Source organism: Drosophila serrata, unplaced genomic scaffold (assembly GCF_035046125.1).
Source record: "Drosophila serrata isolate PLE 108 unplaced genomic scaffold, ASM3504612v1 contig_47, whole genome shotgun sequence".
NCBI lineage: Eukaryota > Metazoa > Arthropoda > Insecta > Diptera > Drosophilidae > Drosophila > Drosophila serrata.
The window spans coordinates 11,465-34,590 of NW_028256945.1; the positions used below are offsets into that span (position 1 = coordinate 11,465).

Sequence of the window (23,126 nt, forward strand, 5' to 3'; positions counted from 1 at the left end):
CAATATTTTTGGGATGTTTGACAGGAAATGCTTCGATTCAGCTGGCTGCCTGTAGAGGGCGCAGCAGTTGGGGCACGGGGAAACGCGAAAAAAAAATGATATATTCGCAACCGCAATTAAGCTATCAACATCAAAAGTAGACAATAACCGAGCTGGAACCTCAACGCATGTTGTGTCAAAATTTGGGCTTAAACGGTTCAGAACTTTTCAAGTCTATAAAGGAAGTAGACACGAACAGATCATTTATATATATATAGACTTAGCACTTTTCACTTTGGTCGGAATCTGATGAAAAGAAAAAACGCCGATGGAAAAGGAATATGGCGACCACGGACGAATGGACTTTGGAAGGCGAGTCGTACTTATCTTTGAAAAAAATCCGCAATGGGGCACTGGTGGGATCAGGATAGATCCGGCGATCGAAGGACCATGAAAAGGAGTGGGCGGATGGTGTCCAAAAATCTGTAGCCGTCGTCAAACCAATAATTCGTCGGCGGCCGATGGCAGGGGTTGATTGAATGTTCTTGTTGTCGTTGTTCCACGTGGTGTTCTTCCAGAAAATAAAAAAGCGTAGTTGGGCTTCGCTTCCACTTTGGTAGTTTTTATTAGGCACTTTGATTAGAACTGAAACTAAAGCCCCGCTCATGGGCTGCTGGGACCGTGGAGTCGCCTTCGGCTACCGGACGAGAAGGAGCGAGCGACGACCGGGAGCGGCGAGAGCTCGTGCTCCCACACTGCTGCTCGAAATTAAGCGCCCTTGTGGCGCGAACACATACAAGAAAGGTTACGGTATATCATTTACAAAAAATAATAATATCAATAAACAAAAACGCATTCAAAAAAACTACTAAATAAGCTACCTAACATAGCGTTAACGAATTTCGATATATTGAAGTTTGCCTTTAAAAATATTCCTCATTTTCGAGGAGTTTAAATGAAAGATGAAATACCGAAATTACCTCATCATTCTGAATGTGGAATAATAAATTTAGCAGACTCGACATCAGAAGGAACGCATTGGGTAGCCTATTATAAGAAGGGAAAACACTCGTTTTACTTCGATAGTTTTAGGAACTTACAACCTCCATTATGTGGAAGGTTAAACCGAGCGTTTTAATTCGTAATTCTTTATTTCACTCCACACAACCGAATGTCCCATTTCTCCCGTTTCACATGATCTTTACATCTCTTAACATAGGCTTAACACACATAGGCTCAACATACATAGGCTTAACACACATAGGCTCAACATACATAGGCTTAACATACATTGGCTTAACATACATAGGCTTAACATACTTGTCTCTCTGCTAGCCTACTACAATTCGGCCATCCTGACCATCTGGATCCCCTTATCCAGGTTTCCTTTGAAATAAACATTTTTTTTAATCATTTCCTTATTTTCTCATAGTGAATTTATCGAATAATGGTTTCTTTATGATTTCTTTCGTTTTCCTATCCAAGCTTTTATGTTTTGAGCACTCCAAACACCCCTGTATGGATTCCGAGAAACTTGAAAACCTTCAACATCCTTTAACAAAAACCCGTCATTGCAAAGCACTTTAACTATTACATACGGGCCCTTATTCTTTGGTATTAACTTCCTAGCAACTCCCGTAGTACTGTCAAAATTTGTAACCATTACGTAATCTCCTATAGTATAATCCTTTAGCTTTTTTCTTGTTTTATCATAATATATTTCGTTATACGCCTGTGCACGATTTTGATTATCCATAGCTAGTTTTTCTGATTTTCTCTAAGCTTTCTACCTGTGTTGTATCGTTAATTTCTTCCAATCTCTCCCTGAGCTCATCAATAATTTGGGCTTTTTGCTCTACACCGAAGAGCATCTTGCTAGGAACTTGTTTAATACTTCGGTGTATAGTGTTATTGAGTGTAAATTCTACTTGCTGTATTATATTGTCCCAGTGTATTCCATTTTCAGGTTCAGTTAATTTTGCTATCAAAGGTCCTATGGTCCTGCTTATGCGTTCCACTTGTCCATTTGCTTGTGGGGAACCTGTCGCTATCTTCAAATGTTTAATATTGTTTTCCGTTGTAAATTGAGAGAATTCATTAGATGTGAAACAACTGCCTCTATCAGAAACTATACATTTCGGTTTGCTGTACGACCTGAAATAATCGGCTAAAAGTTTTAGAACTTCTTTTGTGCTTGTCGTCTTTGTCGTATATAATCTAACAAATTTCGTGAACCCATCTACTATTAAAAATATGTGTTTATTTGCTCTTCCTGCCGCAACTGGTCCATAATGGTCGATGTATAACAATTCAAAAGGCTTATCCCCTTTTGGAATGCTATGTAAGAAATCTTCCAGAGTTTGGAGAAATTGCTACACATTTTAGGCAGTTCTCTATGTGACTTTGGCATTTTTCTTTGATGTTCTTAAACCAATAACCCCTCGTTATCGCTTCTATCATTTTATCCCTGCCAATGTGCCCAAGCTCATTGTGGTATTTGTGCAAAACGTGACTTTCCATTTCTTTAGGGACAAAGAATAATAAACGGTCGTCATTAGTTTTCCTTTAAACAACGCCATTTCTCATTTCGAATAGTTTGTGCTGATTTCTTTCTAGTTCTTCTTTGATTTGTTGTATTTTTAAATCTTTTGATTGACAGATCTCTTCAAAACTAGTGGTTTCTGCGACTAAAATGTTACATCTGCTCAAAGCATCTACGTGTTGCATCTTTGTCCTGGATCTATGGATGAGTCCATAATCATAATTTTGAAGTTCAAGTGCCCATCGTGCGATTCTAGGATTTAATTCGACTCTGTTCGAAGTAAGCGTTAGAGAATTGCAATCGATTATTATTTTGAAATGTCTGCCTTGTAAATAGATTCGAAGTCTATGCAAGGCGTAGATAATGGCCAGAGCTTCCAGCTCAAAGCTGTGATACTTTGCTTCAGTTTCAGTACTTTGCTTAGAAAAATAGAACACGGGATGGAGTTTTCCATCTCCCTTTCTTTGCATCAATACCACACCAAAGCCCATAGAACTTGCGCCGCATTGCATTTCAACCTCGTCTTTGTGATTATAAATGGCTAAAACCGGTGCCTCTATAAGTTTTTCCTTAAGGTTTAAAAAAACAATTTAGCTCTCATTCTTCAAAAGAAAATTCCTTATCTTTTTTTTAAATATCGTAAAGTGGCTAAGCTAACGTAGAGAAATCTTTTATAAATCTTCTAAAGTAGGAGCATAATCCTAAGAAACTTTGAACGTTGTGTACTTTTCAGAAACTGGAAAATTTTTAATAGCATCAATACCCCTGTCATCAGCTCTGATTCCTTTTTTATCAATGAAAAATCCCAGATACTTTATACTGGATTGCATAAACTCACATTTGTCCATACGAAGTTCTAATTTGTTGTTAACCAGTCTTATGAACACTTCTTTTAATACGATTAAATGATCTTCCATGTTTGCGCTGGCTATCAATATGTCATCCATGTAAACGATGACTTTTTTTGCGTATTAAATCCGAAAATATCTTATTACAAAGCGCTGGAATACTGCTGATGCGTTCTTGATGCTCATGGACATCCTTAAAAATTCGAATTGTCTTAGGGGGGTGACAAATTATGTATATTTCACAGAATCTGCGCCAACGAATACGTGAAAATATCCATTTTTTAAATCTAGTTTTGAAAAAACTCTTTTATTCACTAATTTGTCTAAAAGGTCGTCTATTAAAGGCAACGGATAATTGTCCTTTATTAAGACTTTATTCAATTTTCGATAGTCGATGCATAAACGCAAATCTCCTGTTTTTTTCTTCACCAGCACAATAGGAGAAGCATATTCCGAGTCACTGTTTCTTTTTATGCCCATGTCTAAATATTCGTCTAGCAGCTTCTGAAGCTGCTCCTTCTCACTAAAAGAAAGCCGCCTAGGTGAGCATCTGAAGGGTTTAGAATTGTCTAAACTAATTTTCATGTCGCACTTGGTAAAAGGGGCATCTGGTCTTTTTGCCTTGACACAAAATTCTACTTCGGTGGTCTGGAATACTCTCGTAATCGCTTTCCTTCAAGGATTGTATTGCATTTCCCGTCTCGGTGTCGACCTGTTGGGGTCCGGTGTTGGAGGTACTGGTCTGATCCTCTCCAATTATCTGGCAGTCTTCCTCTTCTGGCAATTGACCTCGTTGTTCAGGTGGTATTTGGCCTAGACCCGCCATCAATTCGGTTTTAACACCTTGGGTTGGCAGCCCCAACGCTGATAGCCACCTTTTCAGCTCGATGACCGAAAAACCCTTTAAATCAATTTCGTTCATTTCGTAGATTGATCCCACTTCTGAATTTGTGGAAGGTCAAACCGAGCGTTTTAATTCGTACTTCTTTATTTCACTCCACACAACCGAATGTCCCATTTCTCCCGTTTCACATGATCTTTTCATCTCTTAAGATAGGTTTAACAAACATAGGCTTAACATACATGGCTATCTGCTAGCCTACTACAATTAGAATTAATAAGATATTTGGGTAAAAATATATATATATATATAAATGCTCTGTTCGTGTCTACTTCCTTTATAGACTTGAAAAGTTCTGAACCGTTTAAGCCCAAATTTTGACACAACATGAGTTGAGGTTCCAGCTCGATTATTGTCTACTTTTGATGTTGATAGCTTATCTGCGTTTGCGAATATATCAATTTTTTTAGCGTTTCCCCGTGCCCCTACTGCTGCGCCCTCTAAAGGCAGCCAGCTGAATCGAAGCATTTCCTGTCAAACATCCCAAAAATATTGAAAGAAGGAATAGAAGATTAAAATTTTTTTTTTTTTTGTTCAGGTTCAGTAAGAAACGAAGTCATGCCACCCAAGAAGTCGAGTTTGGGTCGTCGTACTCGCAATACAGAAGCAAAAAGACGTAAGATTACGAATATGTACGAGCAGAGAGGGAATTATTTATTTATTTTTATTTATTTATTTATTTATTTATTTATAAAAGAAAATAGCAATGAACTGCCATTCTTAAAATTATATTGTACCCTTACCTCTGCACAACAAAAGGGAGTTTTTTTTAACGATGTGCTCCGACTCACATCAGGTTGGCAGAGGTAAGGATAGGTAGGTTAACAGATTTTGGATATTTAACTCGATGACGATGTGGATCCCAGTGTAATCCACGTAGAGCTAACAAAAGGAATTGTTTCTGATCAGATTCAATAAGGTCTTGATACTTCGCATATTGAGGTTACCACACACACGAACAATATTCAAGAATAGGGCGAACGAGTCAGATATAAAGAAGTTTTGATGTGTAAGGATCATCAAACTCCCTTGACCATCGCTTAACAAAGGCGAAAACCCCTCGATCTTTACTAATAATTAGACCAATGTGGTCATTAAAATTAAGGGTGTGGTTAAATAGGACTCAGAGATCTGTTACCGTATAAATGCGTTCAAGATCGCACGCACCTATAGAGTAATTGGCGAGCAGGCAATTCTTCCGGTAAAATGACATAAATTTGCATTTGGAGTTGTTGAGAAAGAGGAGATTATTAATGCACCAGGATTGCATGTTATTAAGGTCAGTTTGCAAAAGGTTGTGTGAATGAGAATTCGTCAATGGCAAACAAAGTTTGACGTCATCTGCGTACATCATCACACTTGAGTGTAGAACCACTTCAGGCAAGTCATTGATAAAGAGGCCGAACAGAAGTGGCCCATGGTGGCTCCCTTAAGGAACGCCAGAAGAAACAAAAACCCGGTTTGAGAGAAAGCGCTTAAAGGCAACACGTTGACTACGGTTGGATAAATATGTTGCAATCCAGTTAGTCAATAAAGCAGGGAAACCAAGAAGCGTAAGTTTTCTAAGTAATAGTAGGTGATTTACCGAGTCAAAAGCCTTGCTGAAATCGGTGAAGATAACGTCTGTTTGAAAATTTAATTTGAAACCGTTTCTAATGACAGCACAAAATTCTAGAAGGTTAGTAGACGTTGATCTGTTTTTCATAAAGCCGTGCTGAGAGGGGGACATAATTGACCGACATTGGTGCTGCAGCTGCGCAGTAATCAGAAGTTCGAATAACTTTGGAATAGCACTAAGCTTTGCAATACCTCTGTAGTTTTCGATATTAGATTTACTGCCCTTTTTATGGAGAGGAATGATGAAAGATTCCTTCCAACTTTCTGGGAAAAATGAAAGACGAAGCGACATCTGAAAAAGAATTGACAGAGGTCGGCATAAAGCACCAGCACAGTGTCTCAAAACACAGCTAGGAACGCGATCAGGACCAGAAGAAAAGGAAGGTTTTGGTGTCTTGAGGTTCTGAAAAACATCGTCTTCGCAAATAGCGGGCATGAAAGTGGAATTAGAAAGTGGAAGAGAATAAGGATACGAAGAGGTTGTATTGTAGCCAATGGATGAGTACGTAGACTGGAAAAATTTTGCGAACAGGTTCGCTATATCAGGCTCGTTAGACGCGGACTCAGTATTGAGATGAAGACAAGAAGGAAAATTTTGGGATCTTCGTTTTGAATTTACAAACGCGTAAAATTGCTTAGGATTAGCCTGAAACTCATCCCTACACCGATTTAGGTGGTTTCTGTAGCATACAGAGTTGTAGGCTAAGAATTTTGTGCGAGCTGTCAAGTATCTAGAAAGGTCCACCTGTGACCCAGTCCTAGTGAATTTCTTGTGAAGCCTCGACTTCAAGTTTTTAAGGTAAGATAGTCGACGAGAAAACCATGGGGGCTTGTAAGACGCGTCAGGTGAAGGAAAGGATGGGACATAAATGTCAAAGGCAGAATATAAAATATCGTAAAAGCGCATAACCATGTTATTGGGGTCGTCTAGAGAATCCAAAAAAGTCCAATCAGCTAGGGATAAATAGGAGTTAATGCCATTGAAATTAGCTCTGCGGAAGCAGCGAAAAGTTGTCGGTTCAACTTCTGGACTAGGAAGTAAAGGAAACGACGCTTCAAGAATTATCTCCAGAGTGGGATGATAAGCATCTTCAGGATAGGAGATAGGGTCAATTCTTGAGACAAGGGCGTTGGCGAACTCGGACGCAAAGATAAGGTCCAAGATTTTATCACTACAGTTCTTGACGTAGTTCAATTGGCCCAAAGAAAGGTCAATAAGACCTTGGACTAAGTCATGAGCTGCAGTGGGAACCAGAAAATTGGTGTCTGGTGATGGCAACCAAGATATGGAAGGAAGGTTAAAATCGCCCATAGCTATTAAATGGTCATTAACACCCAGAGTTGAGTGAATTCCCTGGATTAAGGACAGGTGCTGTAGATAAATAGTAGCGTCAGACCGGGGTGGGATGTAAGAGCATGATACATAGAGAGAATAGTCGTGAACTTGAACACGAACCGCAACAAACTCCAAAATATTATCTGAGTAGGTTGTGGGAACCAGTTCAGAAATAAGGTCAGATTTCACGGCAATAAGAACGCCGCCGCCAGTACGCATTTGACGGTCACGCCTATAGACAATATAGTTGCCAGCGAATAATTCGCAATCGGAAACAGAGGAGTTAAGCCACGTTTCGGTGAAAGAAATAACGTTGGCATCGAAGGAGGCACTATTAGCGTGCAGCTTGCTAAGTTTCCCTAACAAACTACGAGCATTCTGATAATGCAAAGAAAACGAGTTAATTAGTTTTTTGGAGGCCTGGTTGAGGGAGTCAGGGGCACTCCAGCCCGTGGGTTGCTCTTGTAAAGATATTCGTGAACAATAGCATGTACGGGCCATACGGAAGCATCAAGAACCTTACTATATAACGTGTCGGAAAGTGCAATTTTAAAAGAAAAAATATCTCGTTTCTGCTTAAAATTGAACTTTGAGACATAGAATTCAGTTAAAGGAACATTCAATTTTTTGCTCAAGTGGATCGCGACATCTTTCACGGTTGCATCAGGATTAAGGCGAGAGACAAAAACAAGAGGGCTCGCAGGGTCTGCAACAGGCAAAAAATTATTAGGAGAGGCTTAAGAGAAAACGATTGAGAGTTAGGCAGTCGCGTTCTGCAGCAATCGATTTGATTCACTCTCAAAATAATGAACGCGACAGGGCAAGGGTAGCTGAAGCGTGCAGAAGATCAGATATAATCCAACTATTGATTACAGCTCAAATCGAATGTCGTTATTGGCCGGATGCATCAGGTCTGTTTATACTGTCAGGCCTCTTCGATTGAATCAGACGAAACTTCGGTCCGAGGAATATATCCATTTGCGGGATGCTGTGATGAATGCTGCAACTCTTTTGAAGGATGGCAAAACTGCTCATTCTACTTTTAAACTTCCACTATCCGTCAATCTTGAACAACAATCTACATGTTCAAAACGCAAAAATGGACCTATTGGTAAATTACTAAAAGACGCCTCATTGATTATGTGGGACGAATGCACGATGAGCCATAGAGCACATATAGAGGCCGTGAACCGAACCTTACAGGATCTAAGGAACTCCTCTGCAGTCATGGGCGGGATTACTTTTGTATTTGCTGGAGATTTTCGACAGACTCTACCCGTTATTAACAGAGGCACGCGAGCAGATATCATCAACGCCTTCAAGATAATAGAGAACGACAAAAGACGTTAAGAGCGAGAAGTCGCAATCAAGCTTTAGCCCACAGTAAAAGATCGGCTTTTAGATACGATCCACAGATTGATTATGCTCATCAGTCTTCAATACAAATCGGCGATATGAATAAGATATGCCCTAAGTGTTCAGCAAAAAAATGGGTCGATGAAACAAATGGAATGTGCTGTTCTTCTGGAAAAGTTAGTCTCCCAAGTATTCAGGAACCACCACAGCCAATAAAAAATCTTTTGACAAATAATCATTCGCTATCTAGACATTTCATAACCAACATCCGTAAGTACAATAGCCTATTTCAAATGACTTCATTTGGCGCAAAAGAAATAAGAGATGGTAATTTTATGCCAACTTTTAAAATAGAGGGACAAGTATCATCTTATTGGTAGCCTTTTACCACCACCAGGCCAAAATCCACAATACTTGCAGGTATATTTCATTTCAGAAGCAGATCAGCTATCATTGAGGTCAAACATAGCTCCAACGCTGAAAATAAATTTAATTAACGAACTACAGACCGCACTGAATAACCACAATGTATATATACGAAGCTTTAAACAAAACATAGAACGCAATTCTTCAGATAATTTAAAATTAATTATTGATTCCGACCGCCCACCACAGACAGCACACCCGGGTAGATACAATGCTCCAGCTGTAAACGAGGTAGCCGTTCTCTTGGTTGACGAAGAAAAAGGCCCCAGAGATATAGTGATCGACGGAAGAGACGGCCAACTTAAAAGGGTCTCTGAGTTACACCGATCGTATGTTCGTGAAAGGAGAAGACGGTTATTATTTAACCATTCCGCAGGAAGGTACAGCGCGTAACAAAACTGTGACGTGCATGCAATTTTATGCATTTAGGTTGATGATTAGAGCTAACTGTTTTAATGCATTACATTATTACAGGAACTTATTTAGTCAATATATTGTCGATATGATGGCAAAAATGATATCGGAACGATTGAATTACATATGTCGTAACCAACAGAGACTAAGGGCTGAAGAATACATTCATCTCAGAGATGCTTTAAATCAAGACGGAAATGTTGACCCATCAAATATAGGTCAACGCGTAATCTTGCCATCTTCATTTACAGGTTCTCCGCGTTACCTGCATGAAAAAACCCAAGACGCGATGACTTATGTCAGAAATTACGGGAGACCAGACTTATTTGTCACATTTACGTGCAACCCCGAATGGCCTGAAATTAAAGCAGAACTACTACCTGATCAGCGATCTTTCGATCGTCATGACATCATTTCAAGGGTGTTTCATTTGAAAATGAAGAAATAAATGTTTTACTCATGGTCAACTGTATGTTGGTCTATCGCGAGTCGGAGCCCCTGAAAATCAATTTATTTTGCTGCCACAAAATAAAACAACATCAAATATTGTTTAGAAAGCACTAACTAAATAAATGTAATGAACTCAATAATTGAAAAAAAAGGATGAATATGTGTCATATTATTATTATTATTATGAATGTGTTAAAATTGACTAATCTAAATGTAATGTTTAATTCCCGTGCGAAGCAGGGACGGGCCGGCTAGTAATTGAATAAAACACTAAATGCATTGAAAAAAAGTTTTCAGAGTTAAAACAATTTAAGACCCAGAATATTATGGATTTAGAAAAAAACATTTAAACCTATAACTCCATAGGCCGTCAGCCGGCAAGATAGCCAAGAACGAGGCTGAGGGAAAAACTGACCCTCGGTATGCCGAGGACAAGGCCAAATTCCTTGCGAAGATCGCGGAATTCGAGCAATACAAAGCGCTAAACCCATCGGCGTTCCAGCCCTCGAAGGCGAAACGAATTCGTTCACAGGAAGTGAGCGAAAGCGCACCTAAGAGAGCGAAGGACCCACAGGGTAAGCCGCGAGCGACTAACATTGTCAGCAAGACAAAGAAATTTAGCGAGGTGGCCAGAGACAGTCTGGCTATGGCACTGGTGGACGAGCTACATGACGACGGTCGCCTGCTGTCGGAGAAGTGGGAGGAGATCGAGGCCAAGTTGGCCGACATGGTGACCGACTAGTTGGTTAGCATGCCGACCGGTCCCATCCCCTCCTTCGACTCCTCAGACGTGGACAGAGGGCACCGGGTTATCAGGTGTGACGGGTTCTCCGGAAGCTTCCTGGCGGAGTTTGTGGCTAAGATCAGCGACACATGGGCTAGCCTTAAGATTAGGGTAGTCCACGCCAGGGAGATCCCAAGGAGACCCAAAGCTCGCATCTGGTTACCAAAGAGGCAAACTGACCATGCCAGGGTGATTGCCTATCTGAGGGCCCAGAACCCAGACATCCATACAGAGGACTGGACCATCCTTAGAGCGGAGCAGGAAATGAACTGGACTAAGGATCCAAGGATACACACTACTGTGCACAAACTCGAATGGTAGGTCCAGGGCCTGCATAGTAATTAAGAATCATTTTAATGCTTTTCTCTGTCCCAATCTAAGCAACCCTGACCTAGCAGTGGCCAGATTCGTAGTGGCGGATGGGAGCGGAGTCACCATTGCATCGGCATACATGGCCCATGACGAACCGGCCCCGCCTGAGCCGGTAATCAAGCTGCTGCAAGGGGCGGAAGAGATGAAGACGACCCTGGTGCTCGGGTGTGATGCGAGATGCAAGACACACGCTCTGGGGGAGTTCGGAGACAAACGAAAGAGGTGAGTCACTCTTTGACAATATTATTTGCAGAAACGTTACGGTATGTAATAAGGGTAATACGCTGACCTTCATCTTTCCGAGCACGGAAAATTTTCAAGGTTGGGAAGAGGTGTTAGACCTCACCTTACATATAGAACAAAACAATTACAGGGTCGAAAACTGGAGGGTATCGACAGAACACTCCTTCTCAGACCATAAATATATTTTCTTTGAACTAACGATGCCAGTTAATAAACAGGTGCCAAAATGGAACCCCCGTAAGACGGGGGTAAAAACGGCAGGAGAATCAAGACAATATCTATTGCAAAGGCACTCGACAAGGAGGTGGAGAACCTAACGAACATCCTCAACAACACCTTCAATGAGGCATGTAAGCTAACGTTCTCGACCGCGAGAAAGTCCTTCAACAACAGCTATGTAACTCGGGATTGGGAAGCATACAAAGAAGAATTTACAAAAAAGCAGTATATAAGACCAAGAAGAAGTTTTGGCAAAACTACTGCGAATCACTAAAAGGCATAAAGGACACGGCGAGAGTAAGCAAAATTCTCGCCAAGGTGCACATAAGCCCTACCCTGATCAACAGAGCATACGGCTCTGCTACGACTACAATTGAGGAGCCACTAGAGCTACAACTAGTAGACTCCCACTTCCCAGGAAGCCTAAGAGTGAGCTCAAAACCCGAGAGGGGAACGATCGCTCAAATGGACACGCCAACGAAAGACATCATTACCACTAAGCGAATTTAGTGGGCAATACATTATTTCTATAAGTACGAAAGCCCGGGCCCAGACGGCTTAATACCGTCAATGCTACAATCAGTCAAGGATAGCATTTGCAAATGGCTAAAAGCCAATTACGATGCTTGTATAAGACTGACGCACACCCCCCCCCCTCATATTTATACCGAAACCGGACCGAAGGGGGCATATCCTAGCAAAGGATTATAGATAAACAGCGCTACATGTAGTTCTACATCATGTCGAGAAGACATTACGACACAAGCAATACACAATGACCGCCTTCCTAGACATCGAAGGCGCGTTCAATAACGTGAACCCCGACTCTATCCTGGGCTTCCTCAACTTGTTACGTATTGAGAGAGGCATTAGATAGTGGATCGGAGTCATGCTAAAGAGCAGGACGATCACAGCCGAACTGAGTGGCACTTACCTCACGCGGACTGTGAAGAGAGGCATATCTCAGGGCGGGGTATTATCGCCCCTAGTCTGGCTCACAAATATGAACGCCATATTGACAGATCTCAATACGGGTGGAGTTAAAGCAGTTGCATACGCAGACAACGTAGTACTGCTAGTATCAGGACCATACCCTGACGTTATTAGCGAAATATTGACGGGTGCGCTAGATCGATTAAATAAATGAGCAAAAACCTGCGGACTAGGTATCAACCCCACTAAGACAGAGCTTAGCTCTGCACACTAAGAACTAAGATACCACTCTTCAACATGCCCAGTATAAATGGCATGGAGCTAAAACAAGCGGAGCGAGCGAAGTAACTAGGAGTAATTCTGGATAAAAAGCTCTCATGGAGAGAAAACATTGCAGAAAGAGTAAGGAAAGCAAGCATTGCATTCTACTCCTGCAGGAAAATGTTTGGGAACAAATGGGCACTGCACCCAAAGATAATTTTATGGCTCTACTCAGCAGTGGTACGGCCAATACTAACATACGGAGCCCTACTATGGTGGCCGGCACTAACTAGGGTTTACAACAGAACGAAGCTGACACGGATACAACGGGCAGCGAGTGCGGGGGTCGTGGGTGCAATGCGCTCATGCCCCGCGGCTGCTCTCAACGCTATCCTGGATATAATGCCGAAAGAACTGTTCGTGAAGGACATTGCAGCACAGAGCGCAGTAAGACTGAAGGCAAGCAATTGCTGGAGGGAATACGGCGCCGGGCACGGCAAGATTTTTGGTAGCAGCGGCATAAATACAAACGTTAAGACCGACTACATGATCGCGGAGATGAAATTCGGGAACGCATTCTCGACCTCATACCCATCAAGGGAAGACTGGAGTAGGGGCAAAGTAGTAGTGTAGAACGAGGCTCAAAAATGAGCTGCGGCGTAGGGGCTAGGATCTACGCTGAAAATTGGGGAATTTAAAAGGCTTTTAATCTCTCTAACTCAGTGACGGTCTTTCAGGCTGAGTTACTAGCCATAAGGGAAGCAGTCGAACTTTCCTTAAGGCAGGACCTTAGGGGCAACAGAGTTCGAATCTACTCGGATAGCCAAGCGGCTATAAAATCCCTAGCTGCCGTGAAAATGAACTCACGACTAGTGGCAGAATGCATGAAGGCCCTTAACAGACTTGCTGACAAAAATAAAGTACACGTAACATTGTAAAGTACAAGTACCGGGACACAACGAGATCCCAGGAAATGAGAAGGCAGATGAACTAGCCCGTTCAGGCTCGGCAGGGCAAAGTACAGACTTCGAATTACCGATCTCCTAATGGATCAAAAAGGAGCTTAGCTCTAATTGGAGGCCCCAGTATTGGGCCTCACCACTGAAACCTACCTACCTACCATAACTTCATAACATCCATTAAATGAACTTGTTAATCATAATAATAATAATATTAACAAAAAATTCCTGTCCAATACAGGGGGAGACAATCAAAATGATCAATTTGAATTTGACAAAGAGAATAAAACTCCGCTTAGAAAAAAAGGAAACTAACATTTTACACTGCAGCTACAAAAAATTTAAAACCTAAATATGATGCATACAAACCATTGGATTGCATATTAAAAAGTGATGATGAGTATGATAATATTTCTGGTGGGGATGAGGTGGACGAGAACGATCAATTTTATTCCCAATCAGCTATAGATGATGATTCTTCACTCTCTACACCTGATTATCACTCACATCAATCATCACCAGTATTATCAAACCAAGCGACTGCTCACACAACTCAAACCTCCCCCATGCAAAAATGACTCTGGTCAATTAATGTTTGGGAATAATCAATTAAATGTATCAAATAATACAATTGAGTTTGAGGATGGGCAAAACTGGCAACTCACTAGCGGATTATATTCTTTAATATTTCATCATCTTCCAAAAAATTATAAAACACATGATCTGGAGCTATATAGAGAAATTTTCTACCAAACGGACGGAAAGTACTCTCCCTCGAATAATGGATATCGCTTCCTACTAACAGTAACACACTCTCGAAATTAGCGTAGGGTGAAGCGTTTAAGTGCTTTGCAGCTAAGGCTGCAAAATATGTTGTTGAAGCAATGGAGAAAATATTTAAATCTGGGCGTGGAGTACCAAAACATCTACAAACATATGATAGAAAAAAGTTTTTTAACGAACAATATAAGTCTTTGATAAAACATCAAATAAATCATTATTCAACATTTAGTACTTTAAAGCTAGAAACACACGATGCAAACAATTTGCAGCAAGTTGATTGCTGCAAACAAATTTGCACGTTTAAACACGAGTGAAAACATTTTGCTGCAAACAAAAAACTTGCAAAGTTGTTTTGCAGCAATATTTGTTGCTTGTCGTCTGTATACATTTTTTGACAGCTATCTTGGTTGCGTCAACTGTTTGCTTGTTTGCATGTGCTGTTTGCTTTCAGTCGTAGTATTGCAGCAAACAAAGCACAATGTGGTTGTTCCAAGACCATTTTGTCGTGTTCAGTGAAGCAAAAAGTCTTTTGCATATGTATTGGTATACACTCACACGCATAGGCAAGCGTCTGTATTGCAGACGAAATATACATATATATATATAAAAAAAAAATTAAAAAATATATATATATATATATATATACATATATATATGGGCAATTCTCTGGAGAACGCAACCGTGGCCATAAAATTAAAACTCAGTAAATGTCTGTTTTTCTTACATATGTTTATAGCGAATATATTGAATTTAACGAAAATAAGCTTATTTTACATTTATTCATAAAATATTTCGAAATATTTCAATGCAAAGTCGAAGGCGGGGAAATTTCTGTTTCGAACATTTCTACCGCACGTTTTGTTTTGATTATGTCTTTTAATGGAGAGTCACTATGTATTGATATTCCCACTTTTAAATCTTTGTTTACATTCAAAGAATATAAAGGAAAGGTAAAAGAAACGATGCGATACCCAAATACGGTAAATTTTCAACAGAAAACATAAAAGAATACAGCAAGAGTCTCTTGCTCAGAGCGAGAGCGAGAGAGTATGAACTGTTTCGGTTGTGCTCGCAACGAGAGCGCAAGAAAAAAATAGTTCGACAGTTATTTGCTCTGCTTGCAAGCAGTGTCAATAAAAAATAAAAACACGTGTAGACAGTAACGCAATATATTGCACGAAATAGCCATGCAAAAGTTTGCGTGCAAAACAAAAATTTATTGGAGCAAGAAATTTTCTTGCAATATTTGCATAGGTGTAAACATTTGTGCAAACTTTTGCTGCAAATTATTTTCAACTTGCTGCAAATTGTTTGCATCGTGTGTTTCTAGCTTAAAGGCTTCAATTGTTGAGAGATTCAACAGAACATTAAAAGAATTTATGTGGAAAGAGTTTTCTTTCAACGGGAGCTATAAGTGGGTTGAAATCTACAAAAAGTTAATTAACTTTTACAACAACAAAATACATAGGACTATAAAAATGGCTCCTATCGATGTAAACGTTGAGAATGATTAACACATCTTAGGAACGGTATACAATAATATAAAAATGTTTACAGGTAGCAAACTGAAAATTGGTGACAATGTTCGAATTTCAAAATATATGGGAGTATTTGAGAAATCGTACACTCCTAATTGGAATGTTGAAATTTTTAGGAAAGACAAAGTTCAAAATACAAAATTTCTATTAGAAGATTTAAATGGAAATCCAATTAAGGGTGGATTTTATAAGGAAGAGCTGAAAAAACTAGATTTCCCACTACCTACCTAGTTGAGAAGGTGCTTCAAAGAGAAGGAAAAAGATGTCTTGTACGTTGGTTAGGTTTCACGAAAACCGACGACAACTGGATAAATAACTCTGAAATTTTATAAAGAAATAAAGACACAAGGAGTTTTATGTTTTCTTTTGAATATTTATTTTTATTTTCTTCTTTTGATTCAATTTTAATCTTATCTTAATATTATATACACATTAGATTCAATTTATTTTTATACCCTTGCAGGGTATTATAATTTCAGTCAAAAGTTTGCAACGCAGTGACTATATAAATATATATATTCTTGATCGGGATCAACAGCCGAGTCGAACTAGCCATGTCCGTCTGTCTGTCTGTCCGTTTCTAACCAAACTAGTCTCTCAGTTTTGAACTATCTGAAACTTTGTAGTTAGTCTTCTATATACTCTCACTCGTATATATGTCGGAACGGGCCAGTTTGGACGATTATATCATATAGATACCATAGGAGTGATCGGAAAATTTTTACAAAAAAAATAATAACATTTTCAGTTTTCAACAGAATTTAATAAAATTTAAGATATTGCTAATTTATATTATTCTACAATTTTGTGTAAAAAAAAATCGTACTACTATATCATATTGCTCCCATAGGAACGGTCGAGCAAATAATAGAATTAAAATTATACCTTTTCCATTTTTCAACAGATTTTCATATTATACTATTTATATTATATACTAGCTGTACCCTGCCACGTTTCTCTGTGGCATATTATGGTTAAGAGGGCACTTCTGAATACATCAAGGTTCTGGCAAAATCATCTTCCTGGCATAAGGTGAAGAAGGCAGTCAGAGTTATCGCTGGCCGATTCAGGACTCTTTCTTGCACATTTTTTTCTGTGAAATAGACACGTTGACCATTCTCCAAATGGACTGCCACGTTTCTCTGTGGCATATTGTGGTTGAACGCATAAGAAATAAGTCAAACAAAAAATAATCATTTTCAAATTAATTTAATTCTGTAATACTTGTTGGTATACAATATTCTTTGTTTCTCCATTCTCCGCGTAAATATAAAGACTTTTTGGTTTTCCGACTCGTGAACACGCAACATATAATTGTCCGTGTGAAAAACAATCTTCATCCAAATCCAGACCACACAACTCCAGAGATTGACCTTGAGCTTTATTTATGGTCATTGCAAACGCCAAACGAATGGGAAACTGCAATCTCTTGAACTGGAACGGTGTATCTGTCGGGATCATAGGAATCTTAGGAATGAGGACATCTTCACCTTTGAAAGGACCAGTTATGATCGTTGCTTCTACTATGTTGTTCATCAATTTCTTGACTGCGAGTCGCGTACCGTTGCAGAGTTTCGGCTGTTTTATATTCCGGAGCATGATAATCGGCACACCTATTTTTAATTTCAATATGTGTTGTGGCATTCCAGGCAGATCAAGTGAGTTTAGAAATTCGGTAGGGTAATTAACTGCTTCATCTGCCTCCACAACGGTATCTATCGACTTATATGTAATTTCGTCAGTTTCTATGCTTTTTTGGATTACATGATTGAGCTGGTAGACATCTTTGTTCTTGGCAGCGAGAATCGCTCGTCCACTGAGCCAATCGTGATTCCTATAATTTATTCGGATATTGGGGAACACTTTTTGGATAAGTTCTTCCTTCGATGTAACTAAATTACAGAAATTCCCGGGCAATACTATTTTTCTCGACGTCTCATTGACTGACAGCTTTCCGTTCCCAATGTCCAGTAGCTGTCGTGAGAATACGTCGGCTGAGTCATCGTTCTGTAACTGGACACGCATATTCGTCTTCAACTGTAATGTACGTACATGTTTCCACAATATAGAATATTTCAGGCAAGCATTTATCTCGTCAGCTGGTGTCGATCGGGAAATCACAGGCAACGTTCGTCTGAAATCCCCTGCGAGCAATATTAACGCGTTCCCATGCATTGCTCTTAGCCGCTCAGTCTCTCAGAAGGAGGCCCGTTCTTCGTCAGTCATATTCGTAATCTTACGTCTTTTTGCTTCTGTATTGCGAATACAACGACCCAATCTCGACTTTTTTGGTGGCATGACTTCGTTTCTTACTGAACCTGAACAAAAAATAAAATTTGTATCTCCAATTTCTTCTTTCAATATGTTTTTAATGTTTGACAGGAAATGCTTTGACTTGCCTGTAGAGGGCGCAGTAGTAGGGGCACGGGGAAACGCTAAAAAAATAGATATATTCGCAACCGCAGATAAGCTATCAACATCAAAAGTAGTCAATAACCGAGCTGGAACCTAAACGCATGTTGTGTAAAAATTTGGGCTTAAACGGTTCAGAACTTTTCGAGTCTATGAAGGATGTAGACACGAACAGAGCATTTTTATATATATAGATTATATAGCTATTTTATATTATTCTACAATTTTGTGTAAAAATTTACGAAACTGGAAATACCATATAATACAGCTGCCATGCAAAGGATCAAAAAATTAATAGTAATTAATTGTAGTCCGATTTTCATAAAATTTTTCACAAAATTGTAAAATAATATAAAAATGGCTATATCTCAAATTTGATCAAATTCTGTTGAAAACTTAAAAAGTTATAATTTTTAATTGTATTAATTTCTTGATCATTCCTATGGGAGTGTTCACGTCAGAAGGCCCTTCGCGGCGCCGCCTCTGTCCACCGAGCCTACAAAGCTTAGGCCGCTCTTGCACTCCCGCAAGTCGGCTCTTCGCGCACGGCTCATCGAGCTAGTATAAGCGCTCCCGCGTCCACTCTTCGATGATCGCGAACGCCCGCTCCCGAGTTCCCGAGCTTCGCTCGCTGCTAAGCGAGCTGAGGGACGGCTAGTTCGCGCTCCACTTCCCGGGCCCGCTCTCGCACTGTTAATCGGTCGGGAGCGCGGCCCTTACATGTAAGCTATTTAGTACCATGTATGCAGCGCAATAAAGCTGACGATTTTTGAATTGCCCACGACGCCCCTGCCTTACTCTTCAACTTCTCTTGCGACGTGGGAATTTTCACTTTGGTTACATTTTCCAATACAGGATCTTCAGCGGCAGGATCGCCTCCCTACAAACATTGGTCCTTCGAACCGGATCCGGATATCTTTCCGTCCTTTCACCAGCAGTTCCCGGTGATGTTTCCGCTGAGATAAGTATATGCTTGATTCCGTCTTGTTCTCGCTGCCGGTCTTAGACAGTGGGCCGAACATTTAATTTCGGTCGCACCGCTGCAAAATTGATTGTTTTGTTCGTGTCAACTCCCCGTCCGAGTTTTCCTGACACCACGGCAGTGAGAAATTCCACTTTCTATTCGCCTCCGAACTTCGAAATTTTCCATCCATGTCCGTTTTGTGTGCGCCACCATCCTCCTCGCCGTCTCTTCGATTCCCCGTTGTTCATCCACTTGCCAACGGTCGAGGCCTATGTGCAGTCACATACACACACACGCATTCTAAACTTGTACTAATATTTCCGTACAAAAAAAGTTCTCCGTGAACAGTGAAATTGTGTTTCAAAAAGAAAGGCATAATTAATATTGGCCAGCCGGTGTGTGCTTGTTGCGGGAATTCCCCCTGCTCGCCGAACAGTCCGCGGCTTCCACAATTTTTCGCTAATTTTTTGTGCTGTATCCATACACAATTTTTGCTGTTCGCACAATTCAATACAGTCCACTTCTCGACGCTCCACTGTGCCAATACAAACCCTACAGTTTTTCAAGAAACAAATTTCGTCAATCAAGGATTTAAAATTATCCGAATTTTATAAATCCTATTTTTATTTATATCAATTTAAAATACATACATATATTGGGCAAGCTTTGCGCTATTCTGCGCTGAGCATCGATCTCCAAGCTGTTACATACATATATACACACGGCCGCATAAGGGCATATTAAGCGATTATTTGTCTTTTTTTCGTCTCCTCTTCGTGCCTAGAGCGTGTACAAGCACCTGCACTTATACATTCCACAGCCGAACAGTGCCTACGAGACAAAATCCGCCACCTACAGCTTTGGAGAAATTTCGTAAACCAAGGATTTTAAATTATCCGAATTTTATTTATCCCCTTTTCTTTTATATCAAGGAAATACCAATTTACACACCTACATCCATACATTGGGCAAGCTTCGCGCTATTCTGCGCTGAGCATCGATTTCCACAATCTACATACATATGTACATATATTGGGCAAGCTTCGCACTATTCTGAGCTGAGCAGCCAAACTCAAACTCAAACGAGAGTGTTTTTTTTTGGTTTTAATTGTCTTCAATTTAACCGGCGCAACGGCTGTGTTGTTGTTGCCCTGTAGTTCTTTGGGTCCCCCACTCACCACTGCTTTGCCGACGGCTTATCCCAGTAAGCACTTTTCCGCGATCAAAAAATGCATGTTTGTTTTTTAATTCTACCTTCCCGGCGCTAATATAATTAAACATCTGCGGCTCATAGTTCAACATCCATCCAGATCCAGAATTTAAATTTGATTAATTAATTTAATTTCATTAATTTTTAATTTAACCTTTTCAACTTAGCCGCCGCAACGCCCGTGTTGTTCTTGCCGCTTAGTTGTTTTGAGTTCCGCCCATATGCACTGCTTTGCCGACGGCATGACCCATTGAGTTTTCTCTCAAACAAAAGCCAAGGTTTTATTTCGAGCATTTCGGATCCGTGATGAATAAATTTGGCAACAATTAATTACTTCCGACCAATACGTTCCTAAATCCGTATTTAATTTATTACGGGATCCATTCACATTTCGTGACCAATTTCTAAGCAAAATGTAAGCACACTTCCATGTCCGAAATATATTGAAGATAAAGAGAAAATACAAGGATTTCAATTCCCAAATTCACTACTAGGCCGAACTACCACCCATATACAAATAATATATATATCTATACTATTATATAAAGAGGAAAGGTTTGATTTTTTGTTTGTTTGTTTGTATGAATTGAATAGGCTCCGAAAGTACTTGGCAGATTTGAAAAATTCTTTCACTGTTGGAAAGCTACATCACTCCTGAGTGACATAGGCTATATTTTAATAAAAAAAAAAATAGGCATCCTTACTAAAATTACGATAACGTAATCCAAGGTGTTAAAAAAAAATATAAAAAACTACCTTACATCTACCGCCCTCTACAGGCAGCCAGCTGAATCAAAGCATTTCCTGTCAAACATTCAAAACATATTGAAATAAGGAATTGGAGATAAAAATTTTATTTTTTTTGTTCAGGTTCAGTAAGAAACGAAGTCATGCCACCCAAGAAGTCGAGTTTGGGTCGTCGTAATCGCAATACAGAAGCAAAAAGACGTAAGATTACGAATATGACTGACGAAGAACGGGCCTCCATCCGAGAGACTGAGCGGCTGAGAGCAATGCAGATGCACAAGGAAGAATCAGCAGAAAGACGAGCAGATAGGCTTGAGAGAAAACGATTAAGAGTTAGACAGTCGCGTTCTGTAGCAATCGATTTGATTCACTCTTAAAATAATGAACGCGACAGGGCAAGGGTAGCTGAAGCGCGTTTACAGCTTGCAGCAGATCAAAACCTGCAATACAATCGTCTTGCATTCAGATATAATCCAACTGTTGATTATAGCTCGACTCGAATGTCGTTATTGGCCGGATGCATCAGGTCTGCATATACTGTCAGGCTCCTTCGATTGAATCAGACGAAACTTCGGTCCGAGGAATATATCCATTTGCGGGATGCTGTGATGAATGACCGTAATACAACCAACGTTGGAAAGCTCACGATTTTGCCATCCTCATACATAGGTAGTCCACGCCACATGCATGAATATGCTCAAAATGCCATGGCATATGTTCGTTGCCACGGCCGTCCAGACTTATTTATCACCTTCACATGCAATCCAGCTTGGGACGAGATAGTACAGCTGTTATTTCCTGGACAATCGTATAGGGATAGGCATGACATCACAGCCCGTGTTTTCAGACAAAAGCTCAAGTCACTGATGGATTTTATTGTGAAACATGGAGTTTTTGGATCTGTGCGGTGCTGGATGTATTCAGTAGAATGGCAGAAGAGAGGATTGCCGCATGCGCACATACTGATTTGGCTGTATGATAAAATTACTCCAGATGAAATCGACGATGTTATATGCGCTGAGATTCCACGGGCCGAGGTTGATACGGATTTGCAAGAAGTTGTCATCAAGAACATGATCCATGGCCCATGTGGTACCCTCAACCCATGTTCACCATGCATGGTAGACGGAAAGTGTTTAAAGCGATATCCTCGAGCATTTACAGCCAACACCGTAACAGGGGATGATGGATATCCTCTGTATAGGAGACGGTCAACTGAAGATGGAGGGACTTCGGCAAATTTAAACATGAGAATTGGTGATATTGAGGTAGACAATCGTTGGGTGGTTCCATACTCACCACTATTGTCAAAATCATACAAAGCGCACATCAACGTAGAATATTGCAATTCCGTGAAATCGATTAAAGGCAGCAATATGGCAGTTTTTGGTGTTCAGGCAGAAAATGGTGACAACAATGCAGTACGAGTTGTCGATGAAATATCTCAATACCAGGCTGGAAGATACATAAGCAGTAACGAGGCTGCATGGAGAATTTGTTCGTTCCCCATTCATGAACGCTATCCAGCTTTAGTTCACTTGGCAGTCCATTTGGAGAATGGTCAACGTGTCTATTTCACAGAAATAAATGTGCAAGAAAGAGTCCTGAATCGGCCAGCGACAACTCTGACTGCCTTCTTCACCTTATGCCAGGAAGATGATTTTGCCAGAACCTTGATGTATTCAGAAGTTCCCTCTTAACCATAATATGCCACAGAGAAACGACGCAAAAAGGGATGAATATGTGTCATATTATTATTATTATTATGAATGTGTTAAAATTGACAAATCTAAATGTAATGTTTAATGCCCGTGCGAAGCCGGGACGGGCCG

The 23,126-nt window shown here is 40.2% G+C and overlaps 1 protein-coding gene across 2 annotated transcripts in view; it reads left to right on the top strand.

Moving 5' to 3' along the window:
* Positions 1–5,155: 5,155 nt before the first annotated feature.
* The window catches only part of LOC147644963 (uncharacterized), a 28,478-nt gene continuing 10,507 nt past the window's right edge, over positions 5,156–23,126 (top strand). The window contains exons 1-3 of one of the 2 annotated variants that reach the window (XM_086836650.1): positions 5,156–8,999; positions 9,195–10,970; positions 11,035–11,247. In XM_086836650.1, coding sequence (XP_086692776.1) covers positions 10,621–10,970; positions 11,035–11,247 — 563 coding nt within the window. In that variant the 5' untranslated portion in view covers positions 5,156–8,999; positions 9,195–10,620. Of the gene's footprint in view, positions 10,971–11,034; positions 11,248–23,126 lie in introns of both variants that reach the window. The other variant, XM_086836647.1, reaches the window with a different exon arrangement.